General features: G+C 32.6%; 3 protein-coding genes across 3 annotated transcripts; all 3 read left to right on the top strand.

Annotated features, from left to right (window-relative positions):
• Positions 1–2,546: 2,546 nt before the first annotated feature.
• Positions 2,547–10,812, top strand: HELRODRAFT_176714 (hypothetical protein; the record flags this gene model as incomplete). The annotated part of the gene is made up of 20 exons (XM_009024068.1): positions 2,547–2,611; positions 2,987–3,100; positions 3,775–3,866; positions 3,979–4,065; positions 4,818–4,913; positions 5,169–5,414; positions 5,479–5,596; positions 5,722–5,941; positions 6,264–7,090; positions 7,159–7,309; positions 7,404–7,592; positions 7,662–7,695; positions 7,871–8,055; positions 8,128–8,347; positions 8,423–8,536; positions 8,855–9,000; positions 9,293–9,394; positions 9,853–9,979; positions 10,393–10,489; positions 10,614–10,812. The coding sequence occupies 20 exons, from the start codon at positions 2,547–2,549 to the stop codon at positions 10,810–10,812; spliced, it is 3,429 nt and encodes a 1,142-aa protein (XP_009022316.1).
• Positions 10,813–14,340: 3,528 nt separating this feature from the next.
• Positions 14,341–15,332, top strand: HELRODRAFT_176713 (hypothetical protein; the record flags this gene model as incomplete). Its single annotated transcript, XM_009024067.1, has 2 exons — positions 14,341–14,934; positions 15,048–15,332. 2 exons carry the CDS (start codon positions 14,341–14,343, stop codon positions 15,330–15,332), a joined length of 879 nt encoding a protein of 292 aa, XP_009022315.1.
• Positions 15,333–15,456: 124 nt separating this feature from the next.
• HELRODRAFT_176712 (hypothetical protein) lies at positions 15,457–16,926 on the top strand (the record flags this gene model as incomplete). Its single annotated transcript, XM_009024066.1, has 1 exon — positions 15,457–16,926. One exon carries the CDS (start codon positions 15,457–15,459, stop codon positions 16,924–16,926), a length of 1,470 nt encoding a protein of 489 aa, XP_009022314.1.
• Positions 16,927–21,442: the final 4,516 nt, after the last annotated feature.

Here is a 21,442-nt window from a genome sequence, read left to right as displayed (position 1 = left end):
TATTTTGATGCCTGACTGTTTCTCTATGTGTTTGTGTTTGTCTATGTTTATTTGTGTGTGTGTGTGTGCGTGTGGTTGTGTGTGTGATTATGTGTGTTTGTGTGTGTGTGTACCATTATTACGTAGTAGAGGTGATCGGGAATTGAAGTTTGTTCCAAATTCGCTCCCATTTTTTTCTCATTTCCGATTCTTTCCCAAAATCCCATTTATGACAACGTTCCCAAAAATTTCCATTTCCTATTTTATTTATTAACTCATTCTTGCTGTTTCCCTCCCCTCCCATGTTCCACATTTTTTCTATTTTCAAAAATTTTCAACACAGATATAGAGTTGAGTTGTATAAAGTTTTATAGAGCTACGAAGAGTTATATAGAGTTTTAAAGGGTTATATAAAATTGTATAGAGTTATAGTATTGTATAAAATTATAGTAATATAAAGAATCCCATGGAAGGCATGGGATTCCCGCTCCCATGCTCACCTCTAGTACGTAACATGTATGCCTCTAAATATGTTCGTGTAGGTATTTGTGATTAGGTATGCATATGTGTTCAATTTAAATTATGCTATCTGAATTATTTACCATCTGTATGTATGCACGTCGAAGCTAACAAAAGATTAATTACGGTATATTTACAGAGTGGCAAGACAAAAAAAAACCCAAAAAACACTTTTACTAAAAATTACCGAGCAAATAAACAAGTGATATATATATATATATATATATATATATATATATATATATATATATATATATATATATATATATATATTGCCAGCATTTGGTTTTTGTGAAAACCTTATTAATACAGCATATTATTATTAATATGCAATATATTAATAATAATATGCTGTATTAATAAGGTTTTCAATGCTGTATACAATGCTGTATTAATAAGGTTTTGTGAAATATATATATATTGCCAGCATTTTGTTTTTGTGAAAACCTTATTAATACAACATATTAATCATTAAAATTTTCACAGAAATCATGTTTAGGTCTTAATGCGTCTCGTACATAACAGCTATGACTTTGTTAATTAGTTGAAATGCCTAAGCTTTGTAGAATGTTTAAAATTAGAAATGAAATTTGTTATAAAATTTAACGTCAAGGGAAATTTTTATAAAATTACCAATGCGGCTCATACATTGTTGTTTGTGATTCGAGTCAAGCTGTGCAATGTTTGCTGAACCAAATTAACAACTTTGACAAAATATTATCATTTTCCCTCTTTTATTAATATGATTTTATTAGAATGTATCTGATATTGTTGTTTAATTGTTGTCGTTGTTTTTGTTGTATGTTTGCTATTATCATTATTGTACAATAATCACAAAATATTCATAAATATTGTTGAATTAATGTGATGTTATTAACGTTAAGAACAAAGGCATTGCACTTTATATATCAGTTTATCATTTTGTACTTTGTAATATTAACACATTAATATCTGACGACGCGATGGTGTAGCGGTATGGTACCTGGCGCTGCTATTGAAGAGACCAGATTCGATCGCAAAGAGATCCCCGCCTGCACACATGCAGTGCGTTCGTGCGTGATGAGTTGCACTGTATATTTGTCGTTGGGGCCTCAGGAAAATATTGAAAAGGGAATTAATTATTATAATTAAATTATAATTAATTATGTTCAAGTTCCTACATTATCAATTACCAACATCTTTTAATGACTTCTTCGAATTCGGAAAAGCTGTGCAGTCAAAGTTCACTCGACATTCTCCTCTGCTCTATACACCACCTGCAAGAATAACACTGCTTGGTGGAAGTTTAAAACATACCGGTCCCGGAATCTGGGAGAAACTTCCTGTTGATATAAAGACTACAAATTCCTTGCATTTGTTTAAAAACAAAATAAAAAAATATTTATTGAAAAAAAGTAAAATTTTTATTTAATTAGAATCATGTAAATTGTGAATTATGTTAATTTTGTGATGAATTATAAATTTACTTAAAAATTGTGTTAGAATGAACAATTTGTGAACGGTGGCCTGCGACACAAGAATTTTGTTTTCTTTTAGCTTTGGTCTCCTAATCATCACTTAATTATTATTAATTTGGATTGATTGAATAAAATTTGATTTGATTTGATTTTGATTTAAATAAGTGAAGATGTTAATTAATGTTAATTAATGTTAATATGGTGATACACTGTGCATCGACATCGTTAACTACTTGCTATTGATGGTAATTAAACAAAACAATGCCACACAAATATAAATAATGCAATGGTGACGTTGACGATGATGAAACGAAAATTATGAAAATAATATACTTGTATGGCGTGTGTGTGTGTGTGTGTATGTGCGTGTATGTGCGCACACACGTATATATATATATATATATACACGTGTGTGCGTGTGTGGGTTCTTAACGCTTGAATGAGTTCTTGTCTTTAAAAGCGACCTGGTTAAAGTTTTTAAATGACATTTTCTATAAAATTTATTTTGTAGAAATTTTGCGAAATAAAATTTTTAATTTCAACAGTTCAATAATTATTTCACGTCCTTCTTTATGATAGTACATCATATCGATGAAACTTGTCGCGTTGTTGAATGTCTTGTTGGTCGGTACTCTTGTGGTCCCTACGGTTAAAAGGTAAGTCGATTTTTATATGTCCATCTTGGAATTAAAATTTGACATTTTTATTTTGTAACCGACAATTTTGTAACTTGATTCGGATGCGGTATGCTCTTTGAAAAACGATCGTTCTTATTATCATACTCGTGTGTGATTTATACGATTCATTAATAAAATTGCTTCTAATTTATGATTGGCTCTTTTACATTTTTGAAAATTTCTCTGATAATTGTCAGTTTGTCAGAACGTTCATTCAGTCATTCAATCACATACAACTATTCAGTCATACACACGCAATCTATCTCTTTCTCACACACACACACACACACACACACACACACACACACACACACACACACATGCACACACTCTCACACGCACACGCACACAAAGTGATCACGTCAGAATCACCACGGACAGTAGATTAGTCTCGAGGAGAGATTGTTCGACATCGTCGTCGAGAAGTTGTAGCGGCTGGTGGATTTTCAAATCCTGTTCCACTTCTTAGTAAGTCATCCAACTCCTAGTAATTCAGCCATTTACTTAGTAATTCACCTACATTTTAGTAATTCACTTTTATCTTAGTAATTTACCTGCATCTTATTAACTCATCTACATCTTAGTAATTCATCTACATTTTAGTAATTCACTTTTATCTTAGTAATTTACCTGCATCTTATTAACTCATCTACATCTTAGTAATTCACCTACATTTTAGTAATTCACCTAGCAATTTATTTGTTCTGTAAGTTTTTTTCTGCAAAACAAATAATTCAACATATTTTCATACACTGTCGTTGCCGGCATCGACTTCTACCAGGAGTCGAATTTTGACCCATTTTGACTTCTCTCGCCGTATTTAAAAAAAGCAATTTTACATGTCAGTATCTAATTAAATTTTTGCCAAAACAATGATATTTGTTCATTCTCTGTAAACATTTTGTCACAAAGGCATTTAAAAACAACGACAGATAAACGCAAAAAATATAATGACTTTGACATAACGCCATACAGTTGAAGGGTCGCATACAATTAAACATATTTACCTCCGCGTATAATTCGACTGCTATTTTATGATACTGCATCTAGAGATCGGAATCACTGGCTGCTAGTTTAAAATAAATTCAGATTAAAAATATACGAGGTCAGCTTCACATTACAATTTTTTATCAAAATTCAAGTTACCTTTCTTGCGTTGTGAACTATTTCACGGAGAATTATGAAGTGCGAACGTGTGAGGATGGATGGACCGGCCTACCGAACTGTAACACACGTCAGTCAGTTCAGTTTTTAAAATAATCTGATAGAACATTTTTCAAACCAAGTTTATAAAAAAATATACGTGTCAAAGTAGAGTTGATTTTTCAAAAAATGTTGCTCCCCAGCGGTCTGCTTGAACTGCAAAGAAGGTCAGACTTGTATCAACCCAGGTGTCTGCGACTGCCTCAAGACAGGAAGCACATGCACGAATGGTTCGTTTCAAATTATTTCCTCATTGTGGTTCTTTCGGGTCATTTTTTGTTGATGTGACTTTGGGGATGAAGTTTATTTATTCGTCAAAATAATATAATGTTAATTGTGTTATGCGGTTTTTACAGCTGTTAATTAAATTTAAAGTAAAATAAAAATTCTGTCCGCGATTTAGAAAAAACAATGGCTAACAATGAACAATCTTTTCGATTCGTTTGATTCAAATTTAAAATTTAAACAAATGTTGTACATTCTTACAATTTTCAAATCAATTTTAGTTGCTCGGAGATTCAACTGTAAAATATTTCATTGTTAAATTTATTAACTGTTATTAAAACTTTATTGAATGATTCTTCTTACCTTATTAACTTTCAATCTCATCTGAGCAGATTTTGTTGTATTATTGATTGGACTGCTAGCAAAACTTGTAGATAAGTGGCATATGAATCATTACATACAATCCATCACATTAAATACAATTTACGTTTTTGCAAAACAAAATAGTAATTTGAAAAATAAAAATCTGTTGTATGAAAAAAAGACTTACAACTCTAATTTATTCCAACGTTATTGAATTTCGTTTAAACGAAGCTGTGGAGTTTCGTTCGACACTTAAGCAAAACCAAAATTTTATTTCATAAAACTTCAGATGGTTTAAATTAAACAGATTTTGTTGTATAATTTTTTTAAAAATAATTTAAATTGAATGCAATTAAATTGAATTAAATTGAAGATATATTCAAATAACGCTCAGTTGCATGTAGCGAGACGATATCATGCTATCCTGGCACCTGCATCGATTTAGTCTGCAAGTGTCCCACGCTTTTCTCTGGGTCCGACTGCCAGCAATGTACGTTACGGGCATTTCAAAACTTTTGTACAAATTTTGAATGTTTAGATGTAAACGCAAGAAGTTTATCATTTAAATATTTTATGTTTAGAGATTTTTTTAAAATTAATTCTTTTAACGATGTTTTCAGACTTTTCATTGTTTTTAACCTCAGAATCATGCTCTTTTATTAGAAAATAGACGCTGAAGTTTCGTAAAAATATTTTACAAAATGTTCAAGTGAAAAATGCCAATTGGTCAATTCCTTTCTTGCAGCTAGCGAATCAGCGATTGTGAAAAGTTGCGAAATAACATTCAAGTCAACTGATAGAATTATTGGCAAAACTTATTGTGCACCTTCCAACGTGCAGCCGGAGACTCTCTGGATCAATAGCGCTGGTTTGGATTTTCTGCAGTTAAGTTCGGAAGTTGAGTTCAAATCCAACTTTCCATTTCCAAACGTTGCGTATGTTCAGCAACCAATTCAATACGGAATTGCTGAAGCTGGCTTTCAAATAAAAGGTAGGATACAAAAATTTTATTTTTAAATGAATTAAAAAAAATAAAATCAAATTATAAAATAAAGAAAATTCCATACTGCAAACTTGTCCCCTATTTAATAATGAAAATCCGCAAAAATCTGGATTGTGTTTATTGGATGTTAAAATCAGCACCCTCGGTTTGTCAACGAGACACGGAAATGGGTAAGAGATATCTAACATAATTTTAGAACATTTAAAAGTGATTTTCAGCATTTAAAAATTATTGTTTTCATTTTCATCTATCGATGTACGTACTTTGTTTATAACGCAGACCTTTCATCAAACAGGTTCAACATAACGTCATACGCACGGGTTGGTGGAAACAAAATCGGCAGCAAGGCATCAAATGCATTTGGAAGCACTTTTTCGAAACAATATTTCACAGGAGGCCAAACTTCGAGGTCATCTTCAGTGAAGTTCGACAACAACGCACCGACACACTGCCTCAACAATGCCGCTGCTGACTGTCCGACGTTCCCCATCTACTTGAAGGAAGATATTATCTCGGTAAGTCACATTTCAATGAAAGCAAAAACAACTTCTTAACCTTTAGTCAAGCAAGTACAAACATAAAATTCAAAACATGCAAAATTGAAAAACAATCGAGCCAATGATCAACATTTACCAAAACTTTGAATACAAAATTGGTAAAAAAAAATCAGTCATATGAACAAAAAATATAATTAATATGCAAACTTCGCTCATTTTATTAGTTTATTTTTTTGTAAACATTGAACTAACGCAAAAATTTAATAAAGGTTTTAGTAAAAAATCAACCAATTAAGCCATTTTGAACAATAACTTCTTAAATAACGAAATTCGACGATAGGATCCAACGATCCAGGCTGAGGTACAAAGATGGGAGGATGCGGACTCGGGCGTGTCGAGGTACCACATCGATGTCTACAAGTTGCAGCCCGGTGGGGCATCGAACGAACTTGAAAATGTTGTCTCGCCTGTTTGGTCCAACGATCTGCAAGCTGGCAACAACGTTTTCAGTTTTAATCTCAACAATGCAGGTGTCTACTCCATTGAGTTGACTGTCTTCGATCAAGCTAATAACTCCGCAAAAGCTAGAAATATCTTTATATTCACTAACAGTGGAAATTTAAAAGTTGACGAAACCAAACCTATAACAATTGAAGAGATCGTAAATAATGATAAAAATTCAAAGACATGGTGGGTTACTAATGCAAACGCTTTAAAACCAAAATATTTCACATTATTGTGGAAAGATTATTTCATTAGCAACTCCAAATTCAATGATGAGTGGAACTTACCGGTGAAACCTCTGAAGAGTGGGATCGACGATTTAGGTTCATTCAAAAAATGCTACGGACAGAGAAACATCAGCCGATTCAATGGCTTACAAAACGGAATCACAAATTACGAGGTGGCATACTACGTTGATAATTTTAACGCCGGTGCAGCTCTCAACTTCGCGGACAGTCGAAGTTACGACTCAACTGTCAATCGCCTGAGACTCAATTACACGGAAGACATACGTGACGGGGGCACTCTCGCCATTCAGCTGTCGTGCATGGATGTTGTTGGTGCCAAAGTAACTGAACATTTGTTCGTTCGAGTCGATACGAGCCCACCGGAAGTTTACAACTACACCTTCCTCGTGAACTATCCCAACATCTACACATCCAGGTTCTTGCCTCACCTTTTGTTGCTATAACAGTTTATACATTATTTCAACTCTTGTAATAATTTTGCAGCGTTTCCTTTCTAATAAAAGAGCAGGACAGTGGATTGAAACTAATCAACTTCAGTTTGTACGATGGCATTAATCAGAATCCATTCAAGTCTGGCTCAGTAGAGCCGAAATTGAGAGATCCCCCCAACAAAAATAAAAAAATTAAGCGAGAGGTGAAAACATTAATTTGACACTTTTTCTCAATCTAAATTATACATTTTTTAATTTTTAAAAACTTTATTATTTATTGCAAAATAATGTATTCAGGTGTTAGAAGGCGAATGTACGGAGAGTGATTCGACTTGTTACTGCTCAACACTTGGCAAGTGCTACAATTATTTTCAAACAGTGGAGATTGATCACTGCTGGCTGGACCGAATAAAAATCGAGCAACTTGAAATGAGGATCAGTGCCATAAACAACGCCGGCGTTTCATCTTCCGAAAAAATTGCTAAAGTAAATTTTTGTTGTGAAAATTATTTTGATTTGCGAATTTAATAAAAAACTTTTTGAAACAATTTTTAGCTAAATGGTGTTACTGAACTCTCTTGCAGACCAGGTTTGAAAATTAAAATATTTAAATTTTCAAATGTTTGCATTTTAATTTATTTATTTTAACGCCACAGTTTCTAAACTGCAGCCCGGACAGATCGCAGCCATAGTCATTTGTTAGAATTTTTATTAAAAGAAATCTCATTACATCTATTCACGATAGTGCTATATTTAATTTCCAGGTGTGCTAATTCTGTTTGCTATTCTTGTCGTAATCATCATATTTCTTGTAAGAATATACATGCTTAAAAAACCAATGCCCAAAATAATGAACCAAGCTGTCGCTAGCATGAGAATTATGGCCAACAAGTCAAGAACAGCTGATCCAGTCTCTACTCAAAACGAACTCTACTCTACTAGCCTTGAGGTCGATTGAAAATAAAATTTGATAAAATTTAGAAACAATTATTTCAGAAATTCATTTTGAATTCTCGTTCAGGTAACTCCTCCGAGCTACGAGCAACCAGACCAATACTTCGATGCCAAAGACGGCTACATATACACTGACCGTGGCATGAACAACGCATTAATTAACCTTTCAAAGGAAAGTTTGAATATGAAAGAAGTTATAAGTCGTGGAAAGTTGATGGTCATAAACAGGGCTTCTATCAACGATGACCGGCTGAAGATCGGATCCGTTGCTGTCAAGTCCTTGAAGAGTTTGGAACATTTTTAATTCTTCACAACATACGTGCAACATTTTTTTTTAACTTTTTTCTCAAAACATTTTTAAGACGGGGCAAACTCGAAGGAGAAAGATTTCATGAATACAAAGGTGAAATTTTTCAGTAATTTGAAAACTCACGAAAATATTGTGAAATTTATCGCCACCGTTCAAGGACCTTACGGTTAATTTACAAGTTGTTTCATCAAATGAATTACATAATTAATTTAATCATCTGCGTACTATTTTTTAACGTTTAACAGTTATCAGCTTTCAAATTTATGTTTAAACTTCAATTGGAAAATTTTATCAAGCAGTACTTGTTATCATTGTTATATAAATTGAATATGTCATAAAAAAATACTACACAATGAACGAAACTGATTATAAAATGAGCATGAATATACAGCTTTGAATATGTGTTAATTTATAATATTATTAATTTTAAATAACTTTAATCATTATTTATACTTGTTTGATGAAACAACGTTTGTAAACATAGGAGCAATGATCGTAATGGAGTATTGTGAAATGCCGCTGACCAAATGGCTGGAACACCTGGAACACGTGACCCCAGAAGTTTCAGACGAAATAATAACTTTTGCCTTAAACATTTCCAAAGGGGTGGAACATCTCCACAAATGCAAGGTCCTGAAATTTTCTTTAGATGAACTATTTTTATGTTTTTTTTTAATCAATCACTGCCATTTATGTGGCAAAGTGCGCATCATGCAATTAATTGAGATGAGGCTAATAATTTGTTGCGATTGAACCAGAGCATTATAAGGCACCCGGTATTTACCATGGTATTGCTCAGGTCGGTAAAGATATTTCAATTCCTATGTGTAATTTAATGATAACGCAGAACAAGGCTTTATAATGTTGTACTAAAACATCTTTTATGAAGGTTTTGATTTAATTTTCAATCCATAATTTTTAGATTGTGCACAAAAGATTGTCTGTCAAAAATGTTTTGTTGACGAAAGAATTCAACCAATATGTGGCCAAACTTATTGGATTTGGACCTGTTTTTGATGAGAAGGTAGCAGGAACAATTGTTTATGACCTCACTTCGTATATACTCTTAATTATATTTTCGATTCGTTGCAAAACTTTTAATTTTTATTTAATCGTCAATGTTTAGGTTGGAAGCATTCGTTTATGACTGCTAGAACTCTTCCACAATTTCAATTTATTTTAATTAATTAATTAATTAGTTTATTCATTTTATTATTTATTTATTTACCTATATTTTTTATTTTCTATTTTCATGTCTCATTTATTCGAACATTTTGAGGCCAGTCTCAAATAGAAACATTCAATCATGTGCCTACATTAGCAAGGGCAACATCGAATGTTACATATAAAACCTGGCCGTGTAGGTCGAATCAAGATATATGAGCTTGGCGAATCATTTTCATTAAATAAAACAACAGGCAGACAGTAGGCGTTTCTATGTTTATATGTTGCAGTGTTAATTATTGTTTCATTCTCAACCAGGCTTCAGTTCCTGTGAAGTGGCTGGCTCCTGAAACACTGCAGACTATCAACTGCTCCTCACCAACCTACAGTAACAAGTCAGACGCCTGGTCGTACGCTATCACGCTCTGGGAAATTTATACTAGAGGTAAAGAACATCGTGATAAAAAATTTGTTATATTAATTAAATTGAATTTAACGAAAAAATTTGTAGGTTGACACCTCTTTGTTTCATTCACATTTTTTCATGTCTTACGCACTTGCATGTTTGGCTGCTACTAAATCATGAAGCTTTTTTTAATAAATTTTTGAATTTAGTAACATCATGTAATAATATAAATATCAAAATTCATTGCCGCTTTTCTCTCTCTCTCTCTCTCTCTCTCTCTCTCTCTCTCTTTCTCTATTTTCTTATGTTCTGGTGTCTATTACTCTTGATTTCTTGTCCTTTTTAAAAGAATTTTCCAAAAAATGTTGTGCTGTCAAATACCTTTTATGTTATTTCAAAATAATCAATTGTATGAAGTTGTTAGATCGACTAATTGAAAAATAATCACAAAGGAAGCAGTCCCTATCCAAACACTTCAAGCCATGATGCCATGGACGCCATCATCGCGGGCCTCAAAATGGACAAACCCGACGACTGCCCACTCATCATGTTAACTTCCAATTTATTGCTAATCAAACTTCGTACTCCGATTAGAATAAAATACAGTAACACCCATTAATAATAATTACCACTCTGAGTTTAAAAAAAAGTTTTTTTACACAAATTCATCCAGATATGAAGACGTCATGAAAAAATGCTGGAGTACGAATCCCACGGACAGACCTGCCTTCTCCGAGATTGTCAGCAAGGTCACTGACTACCGGCAAGGAGGGAGTTTGAGTCCTCCTGGGTATTATGACACTGGCGAGATGAAGCAGGGCTGTGGTAGTGGCAATAGTGGTAGGTCTAGTGTCAAAGTTTTATTAGATTGAATTTTGCTGGATCTGCTGGAAAATCTTTTCTGTTGCAAGAAGCCTCAAAATAAGAAACATCAAAATATATTACTGCGTTCTATAAATCTACGACGAAATTTTTTTTAATTCCAATCGTGATTACTTTATTTTTGTACTGATTGAATGAACATCATCAATGAATTATTTTCTTGTAAACATTTTTATGATTTAAACAATAATTTATTTTTCGGGTTTTGTAATTTGTTAACAGGTATATTATGCGATAATATTAGTTTAGCATTAGGTTAGCTAGAGTGCTTAGGTTTGATTCAATTTCTTTTTTCAATTTCAAATTCAATTTCAATTTTGAATTCAAAACAAATTCAATTTATTTAAAAGTAATGACCATCTAAACTAGCTTGTTTAGGGTAATATTTAAGTATTTGTTACATGTTAAAAATTACTTCATTGCCACATCAACACTATATTTTTCATGATCTGATGCTTCGCTCGTAAATTGATTTTGAAAGGTTCGGCCACAGAGAGACATCCATGGTTTGTTTAAATGAAAACTTAATTCGTTTACATTTTCTTGTTATGTGTGGTGTGTGGTGTGTGTGTGTGTGTGTGTGTGTTTGTATATAAGCTTGCGCAAGTGTGCATGTTTGGCATACATATATGTATAATTATTTGCCTCATTGTATGCGTTTTGTATCTTTGAAAAAGTTTGTGTGAATGTGTGTGTGTATTTATGTCTGCGTATATATTGTGTAATTTTAAAGTTATGTTTGTACGCATATTTTGGCGTGCGTATTTAAGTTGCGTGTTAAGATAAACAAGAATTAGTAGCATGAGCTTGTGCGTGTGTGGATGTGTGTGTGTGTGTGTGTGTGTGCTGTTTCTTGGTGGAAGAATAAATTATGTTAATAACTAAAATAATAATGGGGATGACGATGATGATAAGGATGATGACGGTGGTGATGATGATAATGATGACTGATAATGGTGATGATGGTAACCACACAGATGATATTGATGATGATGATGATATTATGATGATGATGAGGCAGTTACTTATCATCTAGTTAATTGAAAGAACTGTTTGTTTGCATAAGCAAGATTGTATTTCCTCACATTCAGGTAAATTTGATGACGATGATGGTGACCATGGAGATGATGGTGATGATGATGACGACGATGGTTAACATGATGATGGTTACGGGTATGATAAAGTGATAGTATCATTCAATAGTTACGTAAAATGATGATATGATGATGCTGATTTAAATGTTAATTATGGCGAGTATAAAAATGATTAAATGGTAACATTAATAACAATGGCAATGACGAAGACGTAGAGAGTGATGAAGGTTTGATTGAAGTGATGACAATAATGAAGATTGTAACGATGATGATGGCGATGAAAATGATTAGATTGATGAAGACGATGACAACGTGATGACGAGCCAACTAATGATGACAACCTAGCAATTAGGGAAAGCACGATTTTGCTGATAATAATACCTGATGTTCATGCATTCCTAGATATTACAACATCCATGTCCACAACTCTGCCACTACTACTGCTGCTGCTACTACTACTACTACTACTACTACTACTACTACTACTACTACTACTACTACTACTACTACTACTACTACTGCTAGTACTACTACCGCTACTACTACTACTACTACTACTTGGCAATGAATGCAATGTTTTGTTGCTAGGATCTTTTATCAACATCTGAAATTATTTATCTATGAGTATTTTTTTATAAGATTTTGCTTTTACATTTAACTCCCAATGGAAACATTTTGCAAAGCATTAGGAGCCCAGATGATGTTTTATAGACGTGCTGTAATTATTTCTTTTTCACATCTCGCAGCATTCGATACGGGGATGTCCTGTCTAAAACAACTGCAAGTGCTTGCAGTGATTAGTCCTTTATGAATTAACTTATTGTTAGGTTTCGTTGTTTTACTAGTAGTTTTACTACTAGTTTTACGAGTAGCATTTTTTAAATAAAAATTAAGTTTGTTTATTTTTAAATAAAAACATATATTGACAGATTTGACCCTCGATGCTTAGACAATTTTTAAAAATATTTTTATCGCATTTGTCATCTCATAAGATGACAGCAATATTTTCTCTTACCGCAATAACCATTTTATCTCAAAATACATTATAACTATAATATTATGATTGTTGTAAAAGTAAAAAATTTAAAAAAAAACAAAAGATTACATCCACTTTCGACCTGCACTGCTCCTACCAACTCTACCTGCAAAAATTCATTCAAGAAAAGTTCTCACAAGAAAAATTTATCGTACACCAATGCAGCAAAATAGACACGATATTAAAAACATTTATTAAAAAATGTTCACTACACGGTACTACAGCATGTCAAAATAAAATGCTGAGTAACATCGAAGCCAGTTGGATCTGGAAAGTTCAGAACATTCTGTCGATGAGTTGACGACATGACAGCCGAACAAAAATGTTTACAAGCCAATAAACAAGAGAAGCATGTGTGCTTTCTGTCACTTCCATTCTATTATAACAGCAGTAACGCACGTCTCGAAACAGCATAAATCCTGTAAGCAACAGGCACGCAACTGAATCATTAGCTAAAATTGTACAAACTATGAAAAAATATGCACAAAACTGCCGGTGAAACTTTTGTGATAAAACACAAGATTTTGACAGGTAAACTTACGTAAAAAAATTTATTTTCAGTATTTTTTGGTTGGAAGACAAAATCCTTTAATCACATCTACAAACATTTTCCTTTTTTTTAATAATTCGGTTTTTAAACAAGCTCTTCGTAAAAATTTTGAAAATGTTTTAGTAAATAACAAGTTTAATCCCCTGTCTAATTATTGCGGACAAAAATGTAACACCACATCTTCCTAGATACGTTTATAATGAATATTCGCACTTGAACAAAAAAAATTACTATAACACACATATTCAAACTATAAAAATCAATAAACTTATATATATATATATATATATATATATATATACATGCGCGCACACACGCACACACACACACACACACAAGCAAGCAAACCTATTAAAGGAAGGTAAACACACAAATTCATGCAGACGTTGGAACTCTCAATTTTATGTTCCGTCAACATGTATTAGTTTGAACGAGTCTCACGTCCCGTAACTGAATAAACATAAATATGTACCTTGCATACATACATACATACACACATACATACATACATACATACATACATACATACATACATACATACATACATACATACATACATACATACATACATACATACATACATACATACATACATACATACATACATACATACATACATACATACATACATACATACATACATACATACATACATACATACATACATACATACATACATACATACATACATACATACATACATACATACATACATACATACATACATACATACATACATACATACATACATACATACATACATACATACATACATACATACATACATACATACATACATACATACATACATACATACATACATAGATTTTTTGATATAATGGCGACTAAAAGACTGCTCGTTTCAGAAGTTCTCTGGTATTTTCTTGAAAATAGTGAAAATTTTGACAAAGTAAATTTTCAAAATTTAGTTTCTGATTTTTTTTCACATGAAGAATTATCAGCTGCAAAAAAAATTCTGATTAATGAAATTGAAAATCTTAAAAAAGAGAAAAAAGAGAAATTGTTCAATAAATCCAGAGGTAACACTAAAATTGATAAAACTTTAGATGTTATTGATTTATTAAAATTTATTTTGGAAAATGAAATGGCTCAGCTTCTGCCAACTTTTGTAATTCTTAATATTAAAAGAATTCCAAATAATCCGTTAACTAATTTAACGGACTTATTCATAAAAAACGAAAAAATTGAAAATAAAATAAACCAATTGTTGGACACAAATAAAAATGTTCTAAACAAGTTGACAGCTGCATTGACATGTACAAACAACATTTCAACAAGTTCAGATAAAACGTACAACAACAACAATATCCACCTGAACGACAGCAAAGAAATAACAAATACTCCGATTATAAATCCTAAAATTTCTTGGGTTAACAAGATGAAAAATGAAACACAATCAGATGACAGTCAAGTTGATGACAATTTTACATTAGTCCAAAGAAGCAAGCAAAAAATAAATCGAGATTGCTTCCACCGATAAACAAAACGGCAAACAATAAAAATACTTCAAACAAACCCTCAAAGATTGTCGGCTCACAAGCAGATGATTCTTTTTTTACTGCTTCCAAACAAATAATAAAGAAAAAAATTTTTTACGTGGGCAACGTTGACCTTCCAAACAGCACCATGATTGTGAAACACTGCGAGAGCAAAGGCATCAAGGTCATCACATGTCTCCCTGTCTCGAAGAAAAATGACACAGACGATCCTCCAAGCTTTACATCATTCAGATTGTGCGTACCAGCGGCGGAATTCAACAAGGTGATGTCGCCTTCAAACTGGCCCAGCTCCGTACTAATCCGTGAATGAATTTTCAATAAAAACGACAAAACTATTAACAATATAAACAACCAATCGAGCAACAAACAACCAGATGGTGCTACAATGAACAAAAACACCGACGACAATTTTAACCTCAACATCGATCCCAATCATGGATGACGAAGATAACGTTACAAGGAACAAAACTCTCACAAGTAATTGTCAAATGTTTGAAGATGTAAAGGAAATAAATAATTTCAACACTAAACACATTTCAAAAAATGACGTTCTCTTCAGTTTGATCCATTTTAATATTAGAAGTTTAAAAAACAAAATTGATGAATTGAACGAATTTCTTGACAAGTTTAAATTGAAATTTGACGTAATAGCAATCAGTGAAAGCTGGCTATCAGATCGTGATATGGACATGGTTTTAATGAATGGTTACTGCTACCTCGGTAAAAATCGTATAAATAAAAACGGTGGTGGTGTAGGAGTCTTTGTTAGAAACACACACAACGTTAAAGCACGGCACGATTTAAATGACTCCTTGACAACAACACTTGAGATATTTGCCATAGAGATTGCCAATGAAGCGCAGTTTAAAAACATTGTTGTTGTTGTTGCTTACCGACCACCTTCGTGTTCTGTTGGAACTTTTTGCGAATCAATCGATGATGTCCTGACACGTTTAAATGAAAAAAATAAACACATCGTGGTCACAGGAGACTTCAACATAAACTTAACTGACGATATAAACAGCAATAATAACCAACTGCAACAAATCATGGATCTGCACGGTCTTTGTAAATTAATAAATCTCCCCACCAGAATAACAGCAAACAAACAATCAGTTATTGACAACATATTTGTAGATGGCTCGTTGAATGTGTGCTTGCAAGGAGTGTTGGCCTGTGATTTGTCTGATCATTTGCCAGTCCTCACACAAATTTCTTTCAGCAAACAAGTAAAAAAAGAAAAACTCATCGTAGTTCCTTCAACAAAATTCTTGTCCTCATCAAATCGAATCAGCAACTTAAATAAACGACTTTGTGAAATTGATTGGACCGACGTATATGATTGTTGGGATGTCGAAATGGCTTGGGTAAAATTTGTCGAGCTTTTCAAATGTTGTATGATAAAATGCTGCCAAGTAAGTAATAATAAAATTAATAAGATCAGCAAACAAAAGCCATGGTTCAATAGTGAAAATAAAAAGATACTGAAAGCTAAAAATCGATTGTTTAAAAAATTCCTTAAAATCCCAAATGATGAAAACAATAATAATTATAAATCTGCAAATAAAATTTATAAAAAAATAAAAAACAACGCAAAGAAACAGTATTTCCATAATATTCTAGAAAATAACAAACATGATATGAAAAAATCATGGAAAATTATGAATGATGTTCTGAGGAGATCAAATAACGACTCAAAAAGTAATAATATACATCTGAAAAGAAATGGCCAGATTGTAAATGATCCAGAAAATGCTCTAAATGATCACTTTGTTTCTATCGCCGAGAAACTTAACGTAAATTTTGTTAAAACTTTTGAATATAAAAAACCAATGAAAAACAGTATTCAAAATTCAATGTTCATAAGTTCAGTGACAACGTCTTTCAAGCAACAAGATCTCTGAAACCAAAACTGTCTTGTGGATACGATAATATTCCGTCCCAAATAATTTTAGCCACAATACATTCAACGATACAAATTCTAACACACTTCATAAATGCTTCATTAGAAAAAAGCATATTTCCAAAAATATTTAAAATAGCCAAAGTGATACCGATTCAAAAATCAAAAAACAATGATGAAATCTCAAATTTTAGGCCTATCTCACTACTACCCGGTTTCTCAAAGATATATGAAAAAATTATTCACAATAAATTATCATCTTTTTTGGATAAGTATAACATTATCTCCGAAAATCAATATGGATTTAGAAAAAAATTTTCAACTGAAATGGCATTACTTGAACTAGTTCGCAGCATTGGTAAGGCATCAGAAGAAAAAAAGTTCACTGCTGGTATTTTTTTGGATTTGAGCAAGGCTTTTGACTGTGTTGATCATGAAATTCTTCTCAGTAAGTTGGCACATTATGGAATACGAGGGATTGCCTCAAAGTTGCTAGAAAGTTATTTGCGTGATAGATGGCAGTACGTAAGATGGAATGAAAATGATTCAAGACTGCAAAAGATCAATTCAGGAGTTCCTCAAGGCAGCATCCTTGGCCCCTTGTTGTTCACCATTTATATCAATGACCTACCAAACTCCTCAAACAGCTTTAATTATGTCATGTATGCTGATGACACGAACCTATTCAAGAGTAATAAAAAAATAAATGTGTTGATAAATGAGATCAATAATGATGTTCAATCAGTTATTCGATGGTTCAAAAACAACAGACTGACTCTCAACAGAGAAAAAACAAAATTCATGGTTTTTGGCTCAGTGCATTACTTAATTATAAAGAGCCATATAAAATCGTTATTGAAGGTGAAACGATAACAGAAACAAAATCATCAAATTTTTTGGGAATTATTCTGGATAACAAATTGACCTTTAAAAAACACATAAATTCCGTATCAGATAAACTATCAAGATCCCTGGGCGCCATCAACAGAATCAAATTCTTTCTACCAAGACGCTCTCTAAATTTATTGTACAATTCAATATGCCTTCCTCACCTCGTCTACTGTAACATCATCTGGGCATCAACTTATCCCTCGTTAACACAACCGTTGCAAATGCTCATGAAAAAAGGAATGAGAATCATCACCTGCTCAAAATACAATGCGTCAACAAACATTTTATTTCTCTCAACACGCAACTTAAACTTCAGAAATCTTCACATGTATCACTGTGCTACTTTTGTTTTCAAACATTACGCAGGACTGCTACCCAAAGTTTTTTGTGATTATTATAACTTTGTTTTGACAAATAGGCACAGAAACATAATTCGTTGCAATAAATCGAAAACAAACATTTTATTTTTTCATATTTTATGCAACGGACCACGGATATGGAATAATTTGATAATTAATTTTGATTTAAATTCTGTTTTATATACAAAAGTGCAGGCAACATTTAGAAAAAAACTGAAAAATATTTTACTGAACGCTTCAGTATAATCATCTAATGTATTCATCATTCACACTCATTCATACTCTTTCACATTCTTTCACACTCATTCACATTTATTCATACATACTTGTAATCATTGACACATCAAACATACTAACTCATCTCGTCTCATGAGTGATATTATGCTTGCGTATAAATGCAAAATATTGTTAGTGCATGTAAAATTTATACAGGAATGCAAATTTTGTATGAAGATTTGTGTTATTTTGTGCCTCACTCTCTTACAGAGCGTACGTGAAGATGCAAGTCGCCGAGATGCTCAGATCCTTGAAAGAAGCAGCACTGTACATAAAACTCAATAAGGCATCAAAAATTCACAGAAGTATTTTAAAATTTACGAGGGCTGACTGATGATGAATCTCGGGAGGTGGTGATGACGTTGCTGCATTCACGCTTATTTTTAGAGAGAGATATGCTTGTGAGTATCCTGGAGTTGGAAATGATGGTGGAGAGAAGGTTTCTTCTTCGCAATAAACATCATTTATCTATCTTTCTTTCTCTCTCTCTCTCTCTCTTTCTTTTTTTCTTTCTCTCTCCCCTCTCTCTCTCTCTCTCTCTCTCTCTCTCTTTCTCTCTCTCTCTGTGACACAAGTCAATATATCCACTTAGCCAACATTTAAATGTATGTGCGTTTAATACATTAGTTCTTTCATGCAAGTAGACAAAAAGCAAACTCATGTGTAGATGTTTGAAAATGTGTGTGTGCTTGTATAAATGCGTGTGCGTGTATGTGATTATCTGAAGGAGAACACGTCTTCATCGTCTCCGCCATGTAAAACACACACGCACGCATTACTGACACCTGTGCATGGAATTTTTATAATTAATTCATTAAATAATTTATTTATTTATTAATTACACTATCATTCATTCAGTTTTTCATTCATTCGTTTCTTCATTAGATAATTCATTCATTCACTTTTTAATTTAATTGCTCGTTTAGTTTTATGCGTACGTATATTTTTAGGCTCCCTAGGAACTCAAGAGGGATACTTTATGGAACAAAAAATTGACGTTGAAGACCGTACATGCAATTGCACAGGCGTTTTCTAACTGCACATAAACACTCAAAACAAAACTTTCAAAGCAAGTGCATGCACACAAACATAGAAACACAAAAATAAACACATCTAGAGATAGCTATATATAGAGCAAATATTTAATATAACGAAACCTTGTTTAAATACGTTGTATATAATATTAGACACGTTGCATGTATGTTAACAAACAATTTGTCATTGAATTGTCATGAAAATTGGTGAAAATATGAATGTTCAAACGTGGCAGTACATTGATATAAAGGAATTTGCATGACAAACTGACGATGCTAATAGAAATATCTATAATACATGTTATTATTGAAAGTTAACAATTTCATATGGATCAAACAAGAGAAACATTGTAAGGCACACACTTTCTTCTTTTTAAATTATCAAATATATACAATCACCATAGGATGCAAATATTCAAACACACGTGCATACACAGAGATAAATAATAGTACAAACACATACACACAAGCACTGACACAGACACACACAAACACATACACAGACACACACAAACAACAACGTCATTAAGCATGTTCAGTGTATGTTTGCCAGCATTTTGATCCGAGTCGTAAATTTATTCTTAGCTCCACTGGCTTACACCTGTATTAATTTTTATCCAGGTAACATCCAATGTTGTATCTCTCCGACGGATGTACACACACGCATTCCTATCATTTTTTTGCCGTATTTTTATTGAAACTAAAAAAAATTTACACAACAGTCATGAAGAATGAAGCTTTGAAAGTAATTTGAATTTTAAAAATTAAATTGGATGAACCACGTTAAATGACTAGAACAAGTTTGGAATGTATGGAAAAAAAACAACGCAAAGATAGACAAATAAAAAGGGAAGATAACGAGAAAAAGAGAGAAAGAGAGATAGAGGAGAGAGACTGACTGCCATCACAAACATCTTTATTAGACATCATTTCATCAACACCCCAAGACCCTAGTTCATTAGTGGCATTGAATGTTTACTATTAACTTCACCCCTCTCTTTCTCTCTCTCTCTCTCTCTCTCTCTCTCTCTCTCTCTCTCTTTACGTCATATTCAGCCAGTGCTTCTGTTTTAATCGCCATCGCCATCATCACTATCATTATCATCACCACGTGCTCCTCCTCCTTCTCGTCATCATTATCATCACCACGTGCTCCTCCTCCTTCTCATCATCATTATCATCACCACGTGCTCCTTCTCCTTCTCATCATCATTATCATCACCACGTGCTCCTCTTCCTTCTCATCATCATTATCATCACCACGTGCTCCTCCTTCTCATCATCATTATCATCACTAATATTTCCGCATAGTGCATGCCTTGTTGTACAAATTAACCCGTCATTATAAAACCATAATAACAATAATAATAATAATATTAATAATAATAATTATAATAATTATTATTATTATTATAATAATGGGAACAATCTTTTATTTAGCAATAAAAACAATGAAAATAACAGTACAGATAAAATAAATAATGAAATAAAATAAAATGTCAAATGCAATAAATAGAGTATTAATCTGAGAAGTTCGCCATTCGAATCGAGAGAGTACTACCGGAGTTTGTTAGTTTTAAAATTGATTCATTTCACATTTCTGTCGCAATAGATGGCGTACGACGATGATATGGCAGAGTTTATAAGGTTATTGCAAAAATAATTAGTCCAAATAATATTTATTAGCAAAAGATTGAATGTTTTAAAGAGACCTTAATAACAATAATATTATTATTATTACTATTGTGATTGATTTTTTTTTATTCATTATCGTCGTCATCATCACCATCACTATAATCATCATCATCACCATCATTATCGTCGTCATCGTCGTCCTCACGTGACGTAATTATGAATGATCGTCTGCTTAGCTTCGTCCATCCTCTGAAAATTGAAACGAAACATTTTGCTGTTGTTTGTTGTTGTTGATTGTTGTTTCGATATGATGGTGTTATTT

Source organism: Helobdella robusta (assembly GCF_000326865.2).
Source record: "Helobdella robusta unplaced genomic scaffold HELROscaffold_39, whole genome shotgun sequence".
Taxonomy (NCBI): Eukaryota; Metazoa; Annelida; class Clitellata; order Rhynchobdellida; family Glossiphoniidae; genus Helobdella; species Helobdella robusta.
This window is presented reverse-complemented; position numbering and strand designations above follow the sequence as displayed.